Source organism: Barbatula barbatula (genome assembly GCF_947034865.1).
Source record: "Barbatula barbatula genome assembly, chromosome: 23".
Lineage (NCBI taxonomy): Eukaryota > Metazoa > Chordata > Actinopteri > Cypriniformes > Nemacheilidae > Barbatula > Barbatula barbatula.
Window position 1 is genome coordinate 4,915,458 of NC_136786.1, and position 17,035 is coordinate 4,932,492.

Consider the following 17,035-nt stretch of genomic DNA (forward strand, 5'->3'; position numbering starts at 1 on the left):
GAAAAATGCATTCTTTGATCAAACATCACTCATTAAATGTGAAGCGGAATGCTTTATTAAACACATTAGTGGTTGAGAAATGTGACATTACAGAAGAACTATTCATATACTTCGCCTAAACAAAATAAACGTATAAAATAACTAAAGCAAGATGTTAGTGAAGCAGGACTCTTGCAAGACTTTGAAGCAGTTATGAAAATAATACAATCTGAGCAATGAAGAGAAAGCATTTCAGCAACATCTGATAAATGTTTGTGCTCTATGTAATGGCATTGATTCGAGATCAGGTGTTTTTTTCGCTCGTAGCTGTCATGCATTTACAATTATTTTGGTTCTTCTTTGCTCTTTAATCTATAGCTGACAGACCAAGGCTCAGCACTCATTGGTCCATTGTAACACTACCACACATGTCCACCAGGGGATGTGCCATCATAACACAAACAGTGGAAGGGCTAAGAGTAATGTTACCTTCTGTCGCATAGTGCTATCCTGAAACTACTGTATGAATATCCATTCTTTTTATGATCAAGGTTTTTCATAAACTGAAACATCTGAGGATAAAATACTGTAATTCAAGGTTCAAATGCTGTGTCCTCTATTGTTCCCTTCCTTTGAAGATGTACAAGTTTTGTTCCATTGAGATCCAATGAAACATTCAGTGTAACAATTTGACAGTGACAGCCTGTTTTAAAGAAATGCGACATTAAACGCTAAGATATTTTTAAAGGTAGCAATAGAAGCCCACTGTCTATGATGAGTGGTTTAACTCGTAGGCCATATCTGCGAATTGAGCATTAAAGAACAATCTGAAAAAAACGACCTTTATAAAACTTGTCCAAGTCTGTTATTGATTTTATCTCATCTCTGTCATCGGTTCTCACATATGCAGATTTATTTTATTCTAAAAAAATGCAAATACACGCACACGCATGCTGTTGCACACTTGACACATCTGCATTATACAGAACACACTCTCAAAGCACCTAAACACACTATAGTTTACATCCAATTATTTTAATGGGAATGATGTGTTTTAATGACAATGCACTATTATGCAGTTTAACAATGACAAAATGCTAAAAGTGAATTGTATATCTTGTTTAATGTTGAAATACCTTCTCCCCGGCTTAATATGCCGAGACAACAGTAAGAAATACTCAAAATCGACATCATGCATAAAAATGCTCATACAGAGCTGTCTCTAGTGTGTAGGCACCCCAAAACACATAAACACACGAAGACGATGTTTTGTCTAATCGCTATCTCTGTCATGGTCTTGTTCCACCAACAACAGCTCAGAGACTTCTGCCCTCTGCAGCAGTGCCCGCATCTCAGGGCTGTCCTCTGTCGCCTCGTCCTCATCCATCTCTCCATCTTCCATCTCCTCATCTTCTCCATCCATCACTGCATTCTCCACCTCTTCTGCATCTCCACCAACCTCCACCATTTCAGTTCCCTGGATCTCCATCTCTCCCTCACGGATCTTCTTCACATGGAAGGTGAAGGGTGGCACCTTGTAGATGGCTGTTTTGGAGCGGGCGTAGATGGTGTGGTCTGGAGTGAAGGACTTTACCATCTTCTTCTGTGAGGATTTGAGCTTTTCTTTGCGCTCGGGGTTCACTGACATGCGAGTGCCGAGTTTGCCCATCTTTTTCTCAATGTTGTGACGTGTTTTCTCCAGGTTTTCTCGGGTCTTCTGTTTGGTCTTTTCCAGGTTCTCTTTGGTCTTCATACGGGTTTTTTCTAGATTATCTTTGGTCTTCTGCTTGGTCTTCTCCAGGTTCTCCTTTGTCTTTTGTTTGGTGTTCTCCATCTTTTCCTTGGAGAAAGCGGTTTTGATGGTCTGGACACGCTGTAGGCTGCTCCGTTTGATGCGTTCTGCTCGTGTCTCCTTGATGGTCTCCTCAATCTCCACTTCTTCTTCGTCTGAGGACAGGTCCAGATGGACTTTCTCTTTGTCCTCTCCTCCTTCTTCTGCGGCTGCATTAAGTTCTAGCTCCCCCTCTCCCTCTACAGACTCTGGTAACTTCATAGACTTTGCTACATTCACTTTTGTAGGTATTTTCACCTCGTCCTGTGGAGAGTCACCAGAAAAGTAACGTGAGTCACAGAGCTGAAGATACACACATAGTACAGATAGTTAAAAAAATGTATACAGTAGATACTGTCAAAATAAATGTCACCGATCAGAACTGCCAAAGATCAACGCCGTTGAACACAAAAGAAGATGGACTGAGGAATGTAGGAAAGCAAACAGTTCTGGGGCACATTTGTCTACCATTTTAATTGTTTCTCCTACTGTAATCAATGATGTCCCAGAAATGTCTGATGCTAACATTCTTCCAAAATATTTAGTTGTGTTCAACCGAACAAAGAACTGTATCCAGATTTATAACACCTCAACGGTGAGTAATATATGACAGAATTGTCATTTCTGGGCGAGGTATGTGTATATTGGTCCAAATATATGCATAACTGTGCTTAAACACCCATAATGCGCTAATAACTGTTCAGAAGGCATCATATAGACAATCATAAGGAAAAGCCTTGGCAACACTTTACCATTGTGGTGGTGTGTTTTCAATACACAAGCACTTTTCACACACGTGTGTTACATTTTTCCCATCGTTGTATGGGCAGGAAAAAATGAATAAGCCTCATTCCCCAAAAGCCTGTAACAGATCCCCAAACCAGAAGGCAAAGTACAAAACAATCAATGTCCTGTCTTTATTTAGCCTATTTAATGTCCCTATTGTTCAGCATCCGTGCATTCGTTGATGGTGACCTTACACGCATCCACAACAGCACACCCACCCACATTATAAAACCACAACAATGTGTTTGATTCATTTAGGGTCACTGATATTATTTCTGTGATGTGTGAAGGGTAACTATAACTATTTTCATGCAAGCTACTGTAGGTGTTGTGTCGTATTTGTCACCATGGTTCTCCTGTACATGTTCCTTTCTGGCCTGTCCACACTCTTGTTTTAAAGGGGTCATATGGTGGAAATACGTTTTTTGTGTGTTACAAGTTGCCCATTTATGTTTTAGACACGTAAAATTGCAAAAAAGAAAGTGTCGGAAACAAAAGATGCGTTCTATCTAAAAGCGAATGCTCACCCAGACCTTGCCTGAAACGCCTCCTGTAACTACACACCCACAAATCTACGTACAAATGCTTTGGAACCTGATGGTTAACTACGCACTGGTTAACTGGCCAATCATAGCACACCTCGCTTTTCAGAGCGATGAGTTCTTTCAGAGAGCCGTGTCATATGACCCCTTTAATTATTATTAATTAAAATAACTATTTAAATATTATTAAAGTTAAATATTAGATCAATTACTAAAAAAACTATTTTATACCCTTAAAGTAGAGTTTGTCACATGGAAAACATGCACAACCACACAGTTAGGACTGCTGTTTTATATTACTCAACAGCACTGAGTTTGTTTTCTTTCTTTTGTAGCACTTTGTTCCACTCTTTCATCGTCCTTCCCTTCCGACCTGCTTCCCACCCACCGTCCTGCCCGACCCTCATTCTCTGCATTCCATACAGGGAAACCTCTTGGTCCTGCATGCACTCTGTTCCAATCGCACAATGCTTGGACTTGTTAGTAGAGGAGACATTTTTCCATCAGTGTGATACTGAGTCATCGTGGTTTACCCCCTCAGTGTCTCTGCCAATATTTCCAGGCTAAGCTAACAAACATAAGAAGGGCTTCTGTTTTTTTTTTCATCTGCCTCATCAAGCAGGACAAATAATATAGGCTACACTGAGAGACAAACAAACAAGCAAACAAACAGTCACTATGCATGTGATCCTGGTGATATTTCTTTCATTTGGATTGAGATCAGATGTTTTATACCCCCAACTATATTCATAAATCAGAAGCGTAACATCATACTGAGAGACAATGCCTTGATTCATCATACTTGCTTGTACTCCTACACAGCAATGTTTCTCACAGCTCTAATATCGTATTGTTATATACGGGTGAGTGATGCATGTTTAGTTAAGTGTGTGTTGTATAAAATGAGAAGAGTGATACAATACAGGTCAAAATACCAAAGCCGACATTTTCCCAGAAAATTTCCCCCGAAACATCTGCGCATATAGTTTTCAAACTATCCACATGCAAGATGGGACTTTATGTGTTTAGATTATAATATGAAAAGAGAATATAACGGTACCTAGATAGTTTACTATTTATGGTAGTATCTACAGCATGCATGCTATTCCAGCTTGTAAAGAGGGTATGCAGTGACGTAACTTTCCCGCATGAAAATGCCAGGACACGCTTTGGGTGGCAAAACACTAAACCGGGACAAAAACGCAATTATTTGGTAAAATCACAAGCAGCTTGTGACTTCCCTACGACTTACAAAGGAATCAGGTGTTTCTGGACATTGAAATGTTGCACGGAATTGCGTTTACGTGGTGTTCACGTGGTAAAGTGACAACACGTCGATAACCTCTATAGTCAACAACCCTGTGTACTTTCACTGGTGTTTTGTGACCCAAAAACCAAATAGATTTGATTTTATTGACATGCCAACATGATTTGTGCTGTGTATAAATGAGTTGATACATCTCTTGATCGTATTGTGTCTTCATAAGAAAGTATTGTATAGCATAATGGTAAGTAAATGGTGACTGAATTTGCATTTTTGGGTGAACTATACAAGAAATGCTTTAAATTAATAATGTCACAAAAAATACATCAAAAAGGAACAAAAGATGAGAGAGTGTTCACGGGGGGTTTATTTAAGTTATAAATATGTGCTTACACTTTCGTGTAAACCAGCAAATGGGTCTTTTGAGGGAACTCAAGTGATATAATAGCCTGTCAACATTGCTCTGCAATGTGTGTACCTGCATTCTTACTAGATCAAATATAGACTTTAACAACATTTTGGGGTCTGCTTGAAAAATATCTTAAAGCAGTCAAAGTAGGTGTGCCAAGATAGTTGGTTAGGCTAAAAACCAGCTGGTTTGAGTTTTGCTTTTAGCAGGTCTGCTTCAACTCCTCACTAAAATGCTTTTTAAAATATAAGCAAAAGTTCTGAATATTTTGAGGGCATCTGTATTGATCCAAGCACTAATGGCCCGGGGGTCAAAGGGTTGCTGATCTTTCGTGAAAAACATATTTTTTTAAAGCAGCTGTAATGGAAGAACGGTAAGATGGAAAACATGTTAGAGGAAGTCAGGCAGTCACCTTGGTGGGCCGACATCCCAGAGTGCCTCTCTCCAGTTAATGTTGCATTGTTCTGCTGAACAGAGAGGAAGGCAAACACACACTACACCGTAAGAAATGACTGGAAAATCTGAGTAAATGTGTGTGTGCGTGAATGATAAGAGCTGGGGAGTTAAATTCCACATTCCCAAGAAAAACTCCCTTTGAACTTGTTCTCGTTTGTCCTGATACCACAATCCGAGTTTAGATCCCCTTAAACTAAAGGATTAACATCAGCAAATACATTATTATACATTGTTTGTGTGATGTGTTTTTAATTGATAATCATTGTGTGTAATCACTCTTGCATTGAAAGGTTGTATGTTGCATGATGTATCTGCTGGTGTACGGTTTCAGGAGTATTACATTTAGTCTTTTCCTCAAAAAAACATTCGTGTTAAATTCATGTGTCTGTAAATTCATGATCTGTAAGGACTGCTGCGAAAAGTAAGAATCCTTTTTAGTGCTGCTGTTATGTGCCTAAAGTCAAATAATAAAACATAAAATTACAGACGCGCAGGCACGCACGCACACACACACACACACAAACACTTTCCTGCATAAAGCCCTCTTTTCAAAATATTGAAACAAACTAGTGATCATAACCAGATACAGTAATATTATTATTGCTTTTTCAGAATGAGATGAGAAGAGATGACATCAGACGGAACAAGAAAAATACAGCTGATACAAGAGATAAAAATGACTGAAGAGATTAGAAAAGAAGACCCATATAAGAAAAGTAGAAAAGCGAAAAAAGAGACTATGAGAAAAAGTGAAGCATAAAACAAAATGAGAAAAGTTTATGAAAGATGACAAGAAAGGAATAAACGAGACACAAGATGAGGAAAAAAGATCAGAAGACAGTAAACAACGAGAGATTAAAAGACACAAGGCGAGTAGAGAAAAGGGAAAACAGGACCGAATCACATTAATAAATCTTCCCACCTTTTTTAAATTAAATTCATATGTGCTTTATGAGGGTTTCTAAAAGGTATCATACCTATAATACCTTATAATAAAGGTATAATAAATCAAAAGCTTATACGAGAACTACAAAACCTGAGCAGAAGAGGACAGTTAATAAAAAAATTAAACAAAATGATGGCAATACTGTATTCTTTCATCTTTGTGCAAATGTCACAAAATAACACTAATACACAAACACCCCCCCCCCCCCCACACACACACACACACAGTATGAATAGCTTTCAGTGAGCATCGACTACATCACAGTTGAACTTTTCCATGAGCAAACTACAAAAACCAGGAGAGCCACGGGCTAAAGAGATTGACTTCATATATGAGAACAAGAAGAAAAGTTGTTTGTGTGTGTCTGAGATTTAATGCACATGTATTTGTGCTTGTCACAGTGTATAAATGTGAGGCTAAACAACAAGAGCTCTGTTGAACTTGTCACATGGTTTGTTGTTTGGTTTACTGTCTCTCTGTCTCTCTGCAGGCAGGTCGGTCAGATGCTGATATCAGCTGGCTTGAGCCCCCGCCGGTCAGCAGAAATTCGCTCTCTTTTATCTATCTGTCCATTTGCGTCCATTCAATAATACCACAACATCTTCTGTCCATAAATGACAACAACAACGTCAAGGAAGTCTTTAAGACTGATAAATGAAAAGACTATTTGCATGTGTGGACACATTGTGAGTGTGTGTGGAATATTTCCACCGCCTCACAGAAGCGTCTCTCTTCGGTCACATGTGAAGAGCTTATTCACATCTGTCTGCCTCCGGCCGGCCCTGTCGCCATGGTGATGAGGGAATCCCTTCCCCATAACACATCAGCCCAACATTTCCATTCAAACCCTTTCACCCCACCCACCATCATGGCAGAGGGAAAATGAGTGGGTGTGGGGTGTTTTCCCATGCATGTGTGGAAGGGAATCCTCAGGACACGTTGCATAACCTCAGGAAGGGGAAAGGGAGGGTGTACGTGTGTATATAGGCCTATGTACAGCACGTACCAAAAACATCGTATTACATCAAAACCAAAAAGGTAGACATTTCAACTTTAAAGCACATGAACACATGAATATATGATTCGTGGACACAGACGTGGGTTTGTCAAAAATCTGAGCGCGCTCAGGTAAGGGTGCATTTAACATGAACGTGCTTAGTATCTGCTACATAGCGATGATCCTTCCATTTTATAATGGAGCAACAGAAGGAGACATTAATAGGAAAACATTTGTTTGGACACACAAAGCGGAGACTACTCTTTCCAGCTGTTCTTTCGGAGAGTTATTTTCACCGCTTTAATGTTTCACAGAGAGAGGGAGAAAGAGCGAGAGAGATTTGACTATATAAAGTGATGGTATGCTGGCTTTCCCTTCAGGGAATATTGTTTGATGAATCAGAGCTGCTGTTGAGATAGACAAAGCTGCAAGCCTGTTCTCCTCTTACAACACCAAATGAAACACCGGCTGTTTCCATGGCACCCGCAAAACAATGTCCCAATGCCAACCATCACGACGTGTGTGGCGACTGTTGTGCTGCCTAAAGATTCATGTCCGTGTGTAAAGTTCAGTGAAACATTCCTGCTTTGTCTGTCCAACATCAGATCTGAAACAGGCAGAGTTAACGTTGGCATTAAACGTCTGGAACACACAAAGCAATACTTTATTTCCACATTTAAAAGCAGACTGGAAGTCTGGTGTTCGGCTTACTTTAGCTCATATACGGTACAGTGAAGGATATGTAGCTTGTTATTCTGAGGACGATTCTCAACATCAGACTGTTGTGCCTGCTGATTTACAGCGCTGCCCAGCACCACAATCATGGTTGCCATGACGCTGCTGAGTTACTCTTTCCAATAACAATGGAGGAGAAAGAGCGTGATGTTTACACAGAGATTTACGGCTGCGTTGAATACGGCACATCCTCTCACTACGCCTGTAGTAATGTACCAACGCAAGCAAAACAGATTCACAACTTATTTTGCTTCTACGTCGTTCTATGCATGAACACAAATGCATTACAGCTAAACCATTAGTGTGAGGTTAGGCCTATATTATTATTGACTTTAAGGGTGTTTACACACATAAATGGAACAAAAGGAAACCCAGCTGCAGGGATCCCAGTGCTTTTATTCACAATGTACTGTAAGTGGACTAGAATGGGGATTGTTAGATTTCTGTTAGATCCTAAAGCTTCGCCTGTCAAATATTGCTTTTTAAAAATATTGACATTATGTAATGCATGCGGCACGCTGTAGCTTATATTGTATTAAATGATTTAAACTCTTGGCGTCTATGTGAATGACTCATTACTGTCGTTGTAGTATATGCACATAGTAGTACAATGTACAGTGTTTATAGCAATACGAGACAGCAAAATGTTTACTTTGTTAACAAAAAACAAAAGTGACGTCTGTATTCTGAACACACACACTCACTCACACCTGCATTCAGATGCGGCTTTCACACCCCAAACTTTGCGTGCATTAAGAGATGTCATCATTACCCAGAAAACAATACGTAAACCCCAAGATTAATCTGCAGAATCTCTCTCTTTTCTCATTTTATGTATAAATTGGGGGGTGGGTCGTCTAAACGAGAATGATAACTTTATTTAGATCATGCTGGTAAGAAGAACCTGTCAGAAAAGGTATAACTTAAATTCAAGAAAAAGAAAGGAGAAAAACTGAAGGGATGCGATCCAAGAACAAGCGAGATTTTGAATCTGCCAAACACACAGGCCAAAAAATAGTCCTTTTCACACGCCAACCTTAATATTAACTGCACAGAAACAACTCAAAAAGACACACCGTACACGTCCTTGCCAGGCATAAATACAGTCATCCATTTTGCTGTTCACTTTCTGCTTCAGATCAATTCCACAGACTAACCCAGCTTCATGAGTAAGCCCTCTCCTCATAATCAAACAAGTATGCACCACAGACTATTTATAGCAACCGCTGCTTTCCTTCCCTTCTCACAGAACTGTGTGTGTGTTTTAAGAGCCCAGATGTTTTTCTGCTCTCCCTGGATGTTACCTACTGTCCGTTTTACACACTTTTACTCTATTCGCCTCATTTTCCTAGACTCTTATGTAATTCCTTCTCTTGTGCCAGTGGAGAAAGCAGGAATATCTTCCAAAGACTTGCAAGACATATTTGCTTTTCTACATGATGTAGTAAAGTATTTCTGTGCCTTTGCCATATAAGGCTTAGCAGTGTGAAAGACGGAGAAAATACATTAGTTATCTACTCCCCTATGTATGCAAAGTTCATTACGTACAGTTACGTTAAACAAAATCAAAACATAAATGAAAGCTTTTGAAAGGTGGACGTGATCCAGGCTTTTTCCTTGCTGTAGACTGTGTATTCCTCGCATACACTTATCTTACATTAAATATCCAGACTCTGGGATGAAGTCATGTTTCTGCTTCATATCTAGCCCTAACTATCTAAACTATAAACACATATTTTTAAATCATTAAATATTTTACAACTTAATGATAAAATGGTGACCATCGGTCATGGACAAGAACCACCTCAAGAAGAGACCACATCTCTATATCAACATATGGGTAGACTAATAAATCATACATGTGTCCTATGGTGTGACAAAGCAACATTTAGAAAACAAACTGTTTATATTACATTGTTTTATATTTTTCATATTTATCATATAATAAGAGAGATTTATCTCCGTAATCTTTTCCCCTACATTTCTAGCGTCACGCCATAGGACAAATTTGCATATTAGTCTGTCGACTACCCACTATATTACTGTAAATATTTATATAATTTTTATTAAACAAATGAAATGGTTTCTCTGTCCTAAGTAGTTTTTGGGGTTCGTTGTAGGATCCTTCAAACCTCCTGGTAGACCGACGAAACAAATCTGCCAAAAGCCAGCAACTCAGATTGGAGTTCTTATGGGAATGTGTCTGTGATGTCGATGACAGTGGTTCTCAACTGGTAAGTTGATAAAAATAATATTTACACAAACTATGAACACATCTACAGCATTCAAGTGAGTAGGAAATTTAGGTTTTTTTAGGTTGCCACCTAAATTTCCAATGTAAAATCTGAAACAAAACAGCTGTTATAATAGATGCGCATTTCGGTTGTTTGACTACTGTAAAAACTACTGTATTTATTATAAAAATTGTACAAATAGCACGTTTAACAGGTCTGCATAGCTTAGCATTTAGACCTTTCACAGCAGACATCATCAGCAGCCAGAGCTCGGGGTGAAGTTCAGGCCAATGAGCAGACAGAATTTTGGAGGCAGGGAGTATCAGTGTGTGAAAGGTGCTGGCAGGTTTATCAATGCGTGATGGACTGGGAGGGTGGAACGGAGTGGTTGCAACAGACAAGATGTGCATAAGAGTTGCATAAGAGATGAGAGGGGGGTTAAAGGAGTGAAGATGCCTAAGTTATGAATCAGCACGGTAACTATGTGTTCCACTTTGTTAAGACACCACACCCAACCGTACTACCTCCTCTTCTGCTGCCTTTCCTGCTTGAATAGAGGAATAATACCTGCTATAATCCACTTATATGTTTATGCCCAGAGGGCTCAAGAACCAACAAAAATGCTATTACTGTAGGAATCTCATAGGTAGCCAAGCATGTTAAATGTCTTTGTTGTCTTGGATCTTATGAGAGGGAAGAAACTATGTTGGCAATGTCTTTGAAAATGTTAATCTCTACACGAACCTTATGAATACACATGGTCTTTATTTAAACAATCCAATAGTAGACATTTTCCTTAAAATATAGTTTTTCTGAGTGATTCCAATGCCATCATATCTTATTTACAGTACCTGTCATAGAGACGGGTTTTCATCTGCCAGAGGGTGTCTTATTTTCTGTCTTAAATGTGCAATGGCAGTATTGTTGCAGGTTTTAATGACTAAATATATTATTAGTATAGGTCTATAGGAGCTTTTCAGACTTTGAGTAAAAGTCAAGACTCTTTATTTATTAAACATTAAAAGTAAGCAGGATACCAAAGAGTCATACAGCTGTTTTGTTAATAGTGGTTTTAATAGCTTGCCGTGTAGTAAATACAGTGAAAGGAAAAACCTGAGAGTGTGTAAATATTTTACATTACAGCACTAGCTTGCTGTAGCTTGCCACTGTCCAAAACACAGTGTGAAAGACCCTTCAAGGACAGTCACCCCTGTGTCAAAACACTGTTTCCATACAGACGGGAGCAGTGAGTTATTTATTTCCCCAAGGAAAAGTGCACAGTGGGATGATAGGCGTCTCCTAAGGGCAGGGCCACAAAAAAAAACTCTTTCTGACAGACACGTTTCACTAATGATGAAATATGGAAAGTTGGCCTACACAAAATGAGACACAAAATGAATAGTTCACAATTTACTTCTTGGACTCATCCAACACACCCGTTAAGAATGCAAACCAGAAGAGTATGAAATGATGCTACTAAATGCCACTGATGCCACTGATAATAAATCTTGAGTCTGAGGAAAGTTGAGTATTCACTCAGCATAAGACATCATCTAATACAAAATACATGCTAGAAGTCTTTTTGTGAACACAAACACTATAAGCTATGAAAGCTATGGCGATCATTTCATGTGCTGTTACATTACAAAGTGCTGCCATAACATGCAAAAACATGTTGCCACAAGAATGCTACACATGACCAATTTTAATAAACTCTTCTTCTATGGTCAGTTTCTCTTTAGATCAAATATTGTCTCGGAGGAGCGACAGTTCAAAGACAGTCTTTCTGAGCAAAGAGGAAGAGAAAAAGTGGAATGTGAATTCGTAGGGTGGAATCCGGATGGAGAATACAGTATATTTATAAAATACTGCTACATTGCAAAGTAAGCAGTAAACAATATATACTATGCAACATTTAACAGTGTTAAAAACATAAAATACAGTGTTTTTTTACGATTACAAACTTATTGTCATTTTATCTCTCATCATTTACTCACCCTCTTCTCATTTCAAACCTGTATGACTTTCTTTCCTCCGCAGAACACAAAAGAAGATATTAAGAAGAAAGTTTGTGACCGACCAGCACTGGCCCCCATGTCACAAAACCATTGCAGGTGAATAAGTGCCGGTGCTGTTCGGTTACCTGCTTTCTTCAAAATATCTTCTTTTGTGTTTTGCAGAAGAAAGAAAGTCACACGTGTTTGAAATGACAAGAGTAAATGATGAGAACATTTTCATTTTCAGGTGAACTATCACTGTAAGTTTAGCAAGTTACAGTAACTTAAAGCTGGACAAAATGTTAAATAGTACGGTTCAATGTAAACCAAACCGTGTAAACTAATATATTTTTCCATTTCCAAGTCTATAATAAAAATGCCTCTCTAAATATATAGCTCCGGTTTATTCAACAAAGTCAAGTCAAGCGCATTGCATTGTGGGTGAAGAATTGAATGCATTGTGTTGCACATTGTATACAGCCACAACAAAACAGTATGTTATGATGTTCCGGACATGGCCCATCCCTTTCATTCTGATAAGGAGAGGAAGGATCTTTGGAAGAGTAATTAGTGAATTCTTATGCGTACTCAGTGTTCCCTGTATCCAGGACTAACCGAGTGTCCAGCCTGTGTGTGTGTGTGTGTGTGTGTGTGTCTGTGCGCGAATCAGCCAGCTCCAGCCCCTTTCTGACTCACTATGTGGAAACTCTGAATGTTCTTGCCCCACTGTGCAAAGCTGCAAGCTATTACGCATCGTATTATACAGCCAGAAAAACCTCTAACTATAGACAAACTGTTCAAGTAACTATTTAATGTCTCTCTTTCTCAAACTATTTTTGCACGTAGCTACTCTCTTCCCACGTTCCCACTGTCTTTTCTCCGTGCTTACCCCTCTATTCATGTTCTTCCATTCCCTCGTTCCCTAACAAACCACTCCCACCCTTTTAAAATAGTCTCTGGATTTTGCTTGTGGTATTTTCCATCTCTGAGAAAAAGGAAATGTTCTCTGCAATAAATCCAGTATCCAGTGTTGAAGGGGGAGAAAGCATGTAAAAACATACCAGTTCGTTTATTCTTGCGAGCATCAAACAGATTATTTCTTTTGTGAGACGGCAGGTAACACACGGAGGCGATACTTCACCCAAAAATTTAAATTCTGTCATCATTTACTCACTTTCGAGTTGTTCCAAATCTGTATAGATGTCTTTGTTCTTGATGAACACAGAGAAAGATATGTGAAAGAATGCTTATAACCAGACAGATTTTGACTACCATAGTAGAAAAAAATACAACGGTAGTCAAAAGTGCCCCAGAATTTCTTACTGTCTTACATTCTTCAAAATGTCTTCTTTTGTGTTCAACAGACCCAAAGAAAGTCAAATCTGATATTTTGACATTCTACCAAATATCTTTCTCTGTGTTCATCAGAACAAAGACATTTATACAGATTTGGAACAACTAGAAATTGAGTAAATGATGACAGGATTTTTGGGTGAAGTATCCCTTTAACACACTGCAGTCATATGGCCACATGTGCACAAGAGCCCACAGAAGCAAAGCTTGGAGTGTCCCGTAAGTGTTCGATGGGTGTGGTGAGAAGATTCCTTTATAAACATACAGCTTACTGTCAATTTGTGTCTATTAGAATCCTGCATCTTTGTATACATACGTTTACATTTTCATACATACAACTGTCAAATGTTTGCACAGATGTCCTAGCAGGTATAGTTTATTAAATACAGTTATTTACATCTTCCGCTAGTGTTTGACAACCAGAGAATTGATATTGTTACTGTATGCTATTTCAAATTCTCAGGTATTTTGCCAAATTCGATACCTTCATATCAAATAATGATATTTATTTTTATACAAGTATATTTCAAGTGACTTATAGATCTAAATACTTTGTTAGGCTACTGTATATTAAATACATTGTTACTGTATTTTAAGTTTATTGTTCCATTACATAAGGCAGCCGAGATGTCTTGGTTTTTTCTGAAAGGCCACACCCTACCCATTAAGATGTGTCATACTCTTAGGGTCTACAAATTCTGCAAGGATCATACAGAATGTTGCTATTGTAAGAGAGCAGGTAACACACTGAGGCGAGGATATTAACACACTCCAGTTATATTCTCACTATATAACAGTCCACACAAGCAGTGTTGAAGTGTGTAAGTGTTCAGTGGGTGTGGCGAGGGGATTCCTTCAAGAAGATGCACCCCTCGTCTCTGTGTTAGAATATTGCTAAAGTCATATGTTGCCCCTGTATGTGCTTTCTTCTTAGATTTAGAGATTTCTACAAAGGTCTCACATCAAATTATCTAAAATATTAATCTTGGAAAATCCACATTGTTGTAAAGCTTTATAACTTTTTGCTGCATGTCTACCACATTCAACATAAAGGTGAATCGTGCTACACAAAGTTTCTGAGCTATGAGAACAACCACTAAGTATTAAAGCGTTTTTCCATGCACACTCCTCACCTGGTAAATCATGACTTTGAAGTTTCTTCTCTTCAGGAGTTCATTTTCATTGCTCTCCAGACGTTTAATCTGCCCGCCTTGCTTCTCCAGATTCCCTCGCACTGTCTTCACATTTACGCTGACCTTACGCACCTTGTCCAGCATCTTATTGACCGAGTTGGCCGTGGTGGTGTGACTTTTGGAGAGTTTGGTGAGTTCTCCTTGGATGCCCGTCACCGACTTCTCCATCTCCTTCTGACGGACTTCCAGCCCAGCCTGCGTCTGCTGGATCTGATCCACAGCCCCGATGATTTTATCCAGCAGAGCCAGGACCATCACTCCATTCATCTCACCCTTGTCTCCATCAACCGTCTGTTCTTTCTCATCACCATATTTGGCTTTATTATCGACGGCGGCCTCATCTTCATCCTCAGAGGCTGGGAGGTTGACTTCATCATCGGAGATCTCGGTGAGGGACTTGTGCTGCTCGGGCACATCCAGGTGCAAACGGACATCTTCGATTACTTCCATTTCTACCAGCTTAATGCAGTAAAATAACGTGGAATGCGCTGAAATGAAGCTTATGAGCGGTGGAAAGTTGTGTGAGTGTGTCCTTACTTGCCTTTCTACTGTCAAGATTCCCTCTGGACTTCACCTGACTGATCCCTCCTCTATTACACACACCTCATGTGCCTCTCTCTCTCTGTCTCCGTCTCTGAGCGAGTTCTGGGATCTGGTCAGGGTAGTGAAGGCAAGCAGTTGTGTAGGACCTGTACTGCATGAGCGCTGGGTCGTGAATGCCACACTTTCCTGTGAAACTTTCCAGACAAATCAGCTGCGTGCCAGCTGCCTCTCTCTCACCCACGGACACACCCCCTGCACGCTGTGTTGCTCTTTCTGTGTTTACTGGAGAGAGCAGTGCTCCACCCAGTGGCCTGTAGTGATACAAGGTATCCAATGTAAGCCTATTCCAAAAGGCGAAATATTCCCAATAAAACGCAGTTTACCCCCAAATGTGTTTCCCACCCTCATGTCATTTACATACATGCAAAAACAATGGATAAATTGTTCATTATAAAGCCTCTGGGCTATGAAAAAGCAACATCTGAGCTATTACATTTTTCTTTGGCACAGGGCAGATCTACAGATGAGTGAAGATGTGTGTAGACAGGCACAGGCACAGCAAATGCTGGAATGTGATTCAGAGCTGCAGGGGGTTTCAAATCCATAAAGGCCAATTTTACCCAGACAACAATAAGACGATCCAAAGGAAAAGTACGAAAATAACTTTCACTTAGCATCTGTCTGTGTGGGCCGTACGTGCACATACTTTAGCTGCTCAATTACGTTGTGTTGTGATATGCAGAAGAACTGATGCTAACATCCATTGTATTTTAAATATACAGTATATATTATTTGCACTCACAGTTTTCTGGTTTTGGATGACTAAATAAACCTCCACGAAGTTGCTGTAAAGGAGAACACGTACAGTGTGAATTGGTGATGTGAATTTTCTAACCTCTGGTAGTCCTTAATTCTAAATATATACAGGTTCATTACAGGGTCTGTGTCACATTCCTGTAAGGTCGGCCCTCTCACCTCAACACCGTCACACCAGCACACACACTTTCATATTATACTGTACGACACAAGACAATACATAGATAAACACCGTTCAATCTGTCTTAGATAATTAAAACTCTTATAACATGGGGTAAATATATATATATATATAATAAATTATGAATATAATAACTTTCTGTTCAACCTCCAATAATTACATTTCAAGGAGCAGCTGATTGTTTTAAGGACACTATTCTTGTTAAATCTTTGCTTTGAACACATGATTTAGTCTGTTCTCCGTGGTGGACATTTAAAGGACTGGAGGTAAACTATCTAAACACCAGTTTGACAGACCAGCCAGACCTGCTTGGTCAGGTGATCAATTTACATTCATTCATTTAGCAGATGCTTTCATCTAAAATGACTTATATATAAATTAACAAATAAATAAAGGAGCATTTTGTCAGTGAGGTAACACCCAACCATGTTAGAGCTGTCCGTTTGTATCTATTTACTTTAAGCAACAAATAAACAGAAAGTAAAAACATCAAATAAATATTATAATATTAATAAAATATAATATATTAATATAATATACTTATAAAGTTTAAATCTATAGGCTACACTGTCAATATTCAAATATTTATTTGATCTTTTTACTTTCTGTATTATTTTATTTTTGGACCAGAAAAATAAAATAGATGTGCTTTCTGCTTAAAGAGTACGTATGTTTTTTGACCCCCACGTTAGTACATTATTATACAGCCTATATATATTGATATTTAGTGGCTATTTATTTGAATAAATTATGTTAATACCAAATGACGCATA

General features: G+C 38.9%; 1 protein-coding gene across 1 annotated transcript; it reads right to left on the reverse strand.

Annotated features, from left to right (window-relative positions):
• Positions 1–37: 37 nt before the first annotated feature.
• On the reverse strand, positions 38–15,455 carry cavin1b (caveolae associated protein 1b). Its single transcript, XM_079487783.1, has 2 exons — positions 14,663–15,455; positions 38–2,074 (listed from the first exon to the last, which is right to left on the reverse strand). Exons 1-2 carry the CDS (start codon positions 15,170–15,172, stop codon positions 1,253–1,255), a joined length of 1,332 nt encoding a protein of 443 aa, XP_079343909.1. The 5' UTR covers positions 15,173–15,455; the 3' UTR covers positions 38–1,252.
• Positions 15,456–17,035: the final 1,580 nt, after the last annotated feature.

Excerpts from the sequence above, each read along its gene's own strand:
- cavin1b (XM_079487783.1), bottom strand. The coding sequence starts at position 15,172 with ATGGAAGTAATCGAAGATGTCCGTTTGCACCTGGATGTGCCCGAGCAG. Across the intron at positions 2,075-14,662 it reads TCAAAGTCATGATTTACCAG|GACGAGGTGAAAATACCTAC; the intron begins GTGAGGAGTGTG and ends GACTCTCCACAG.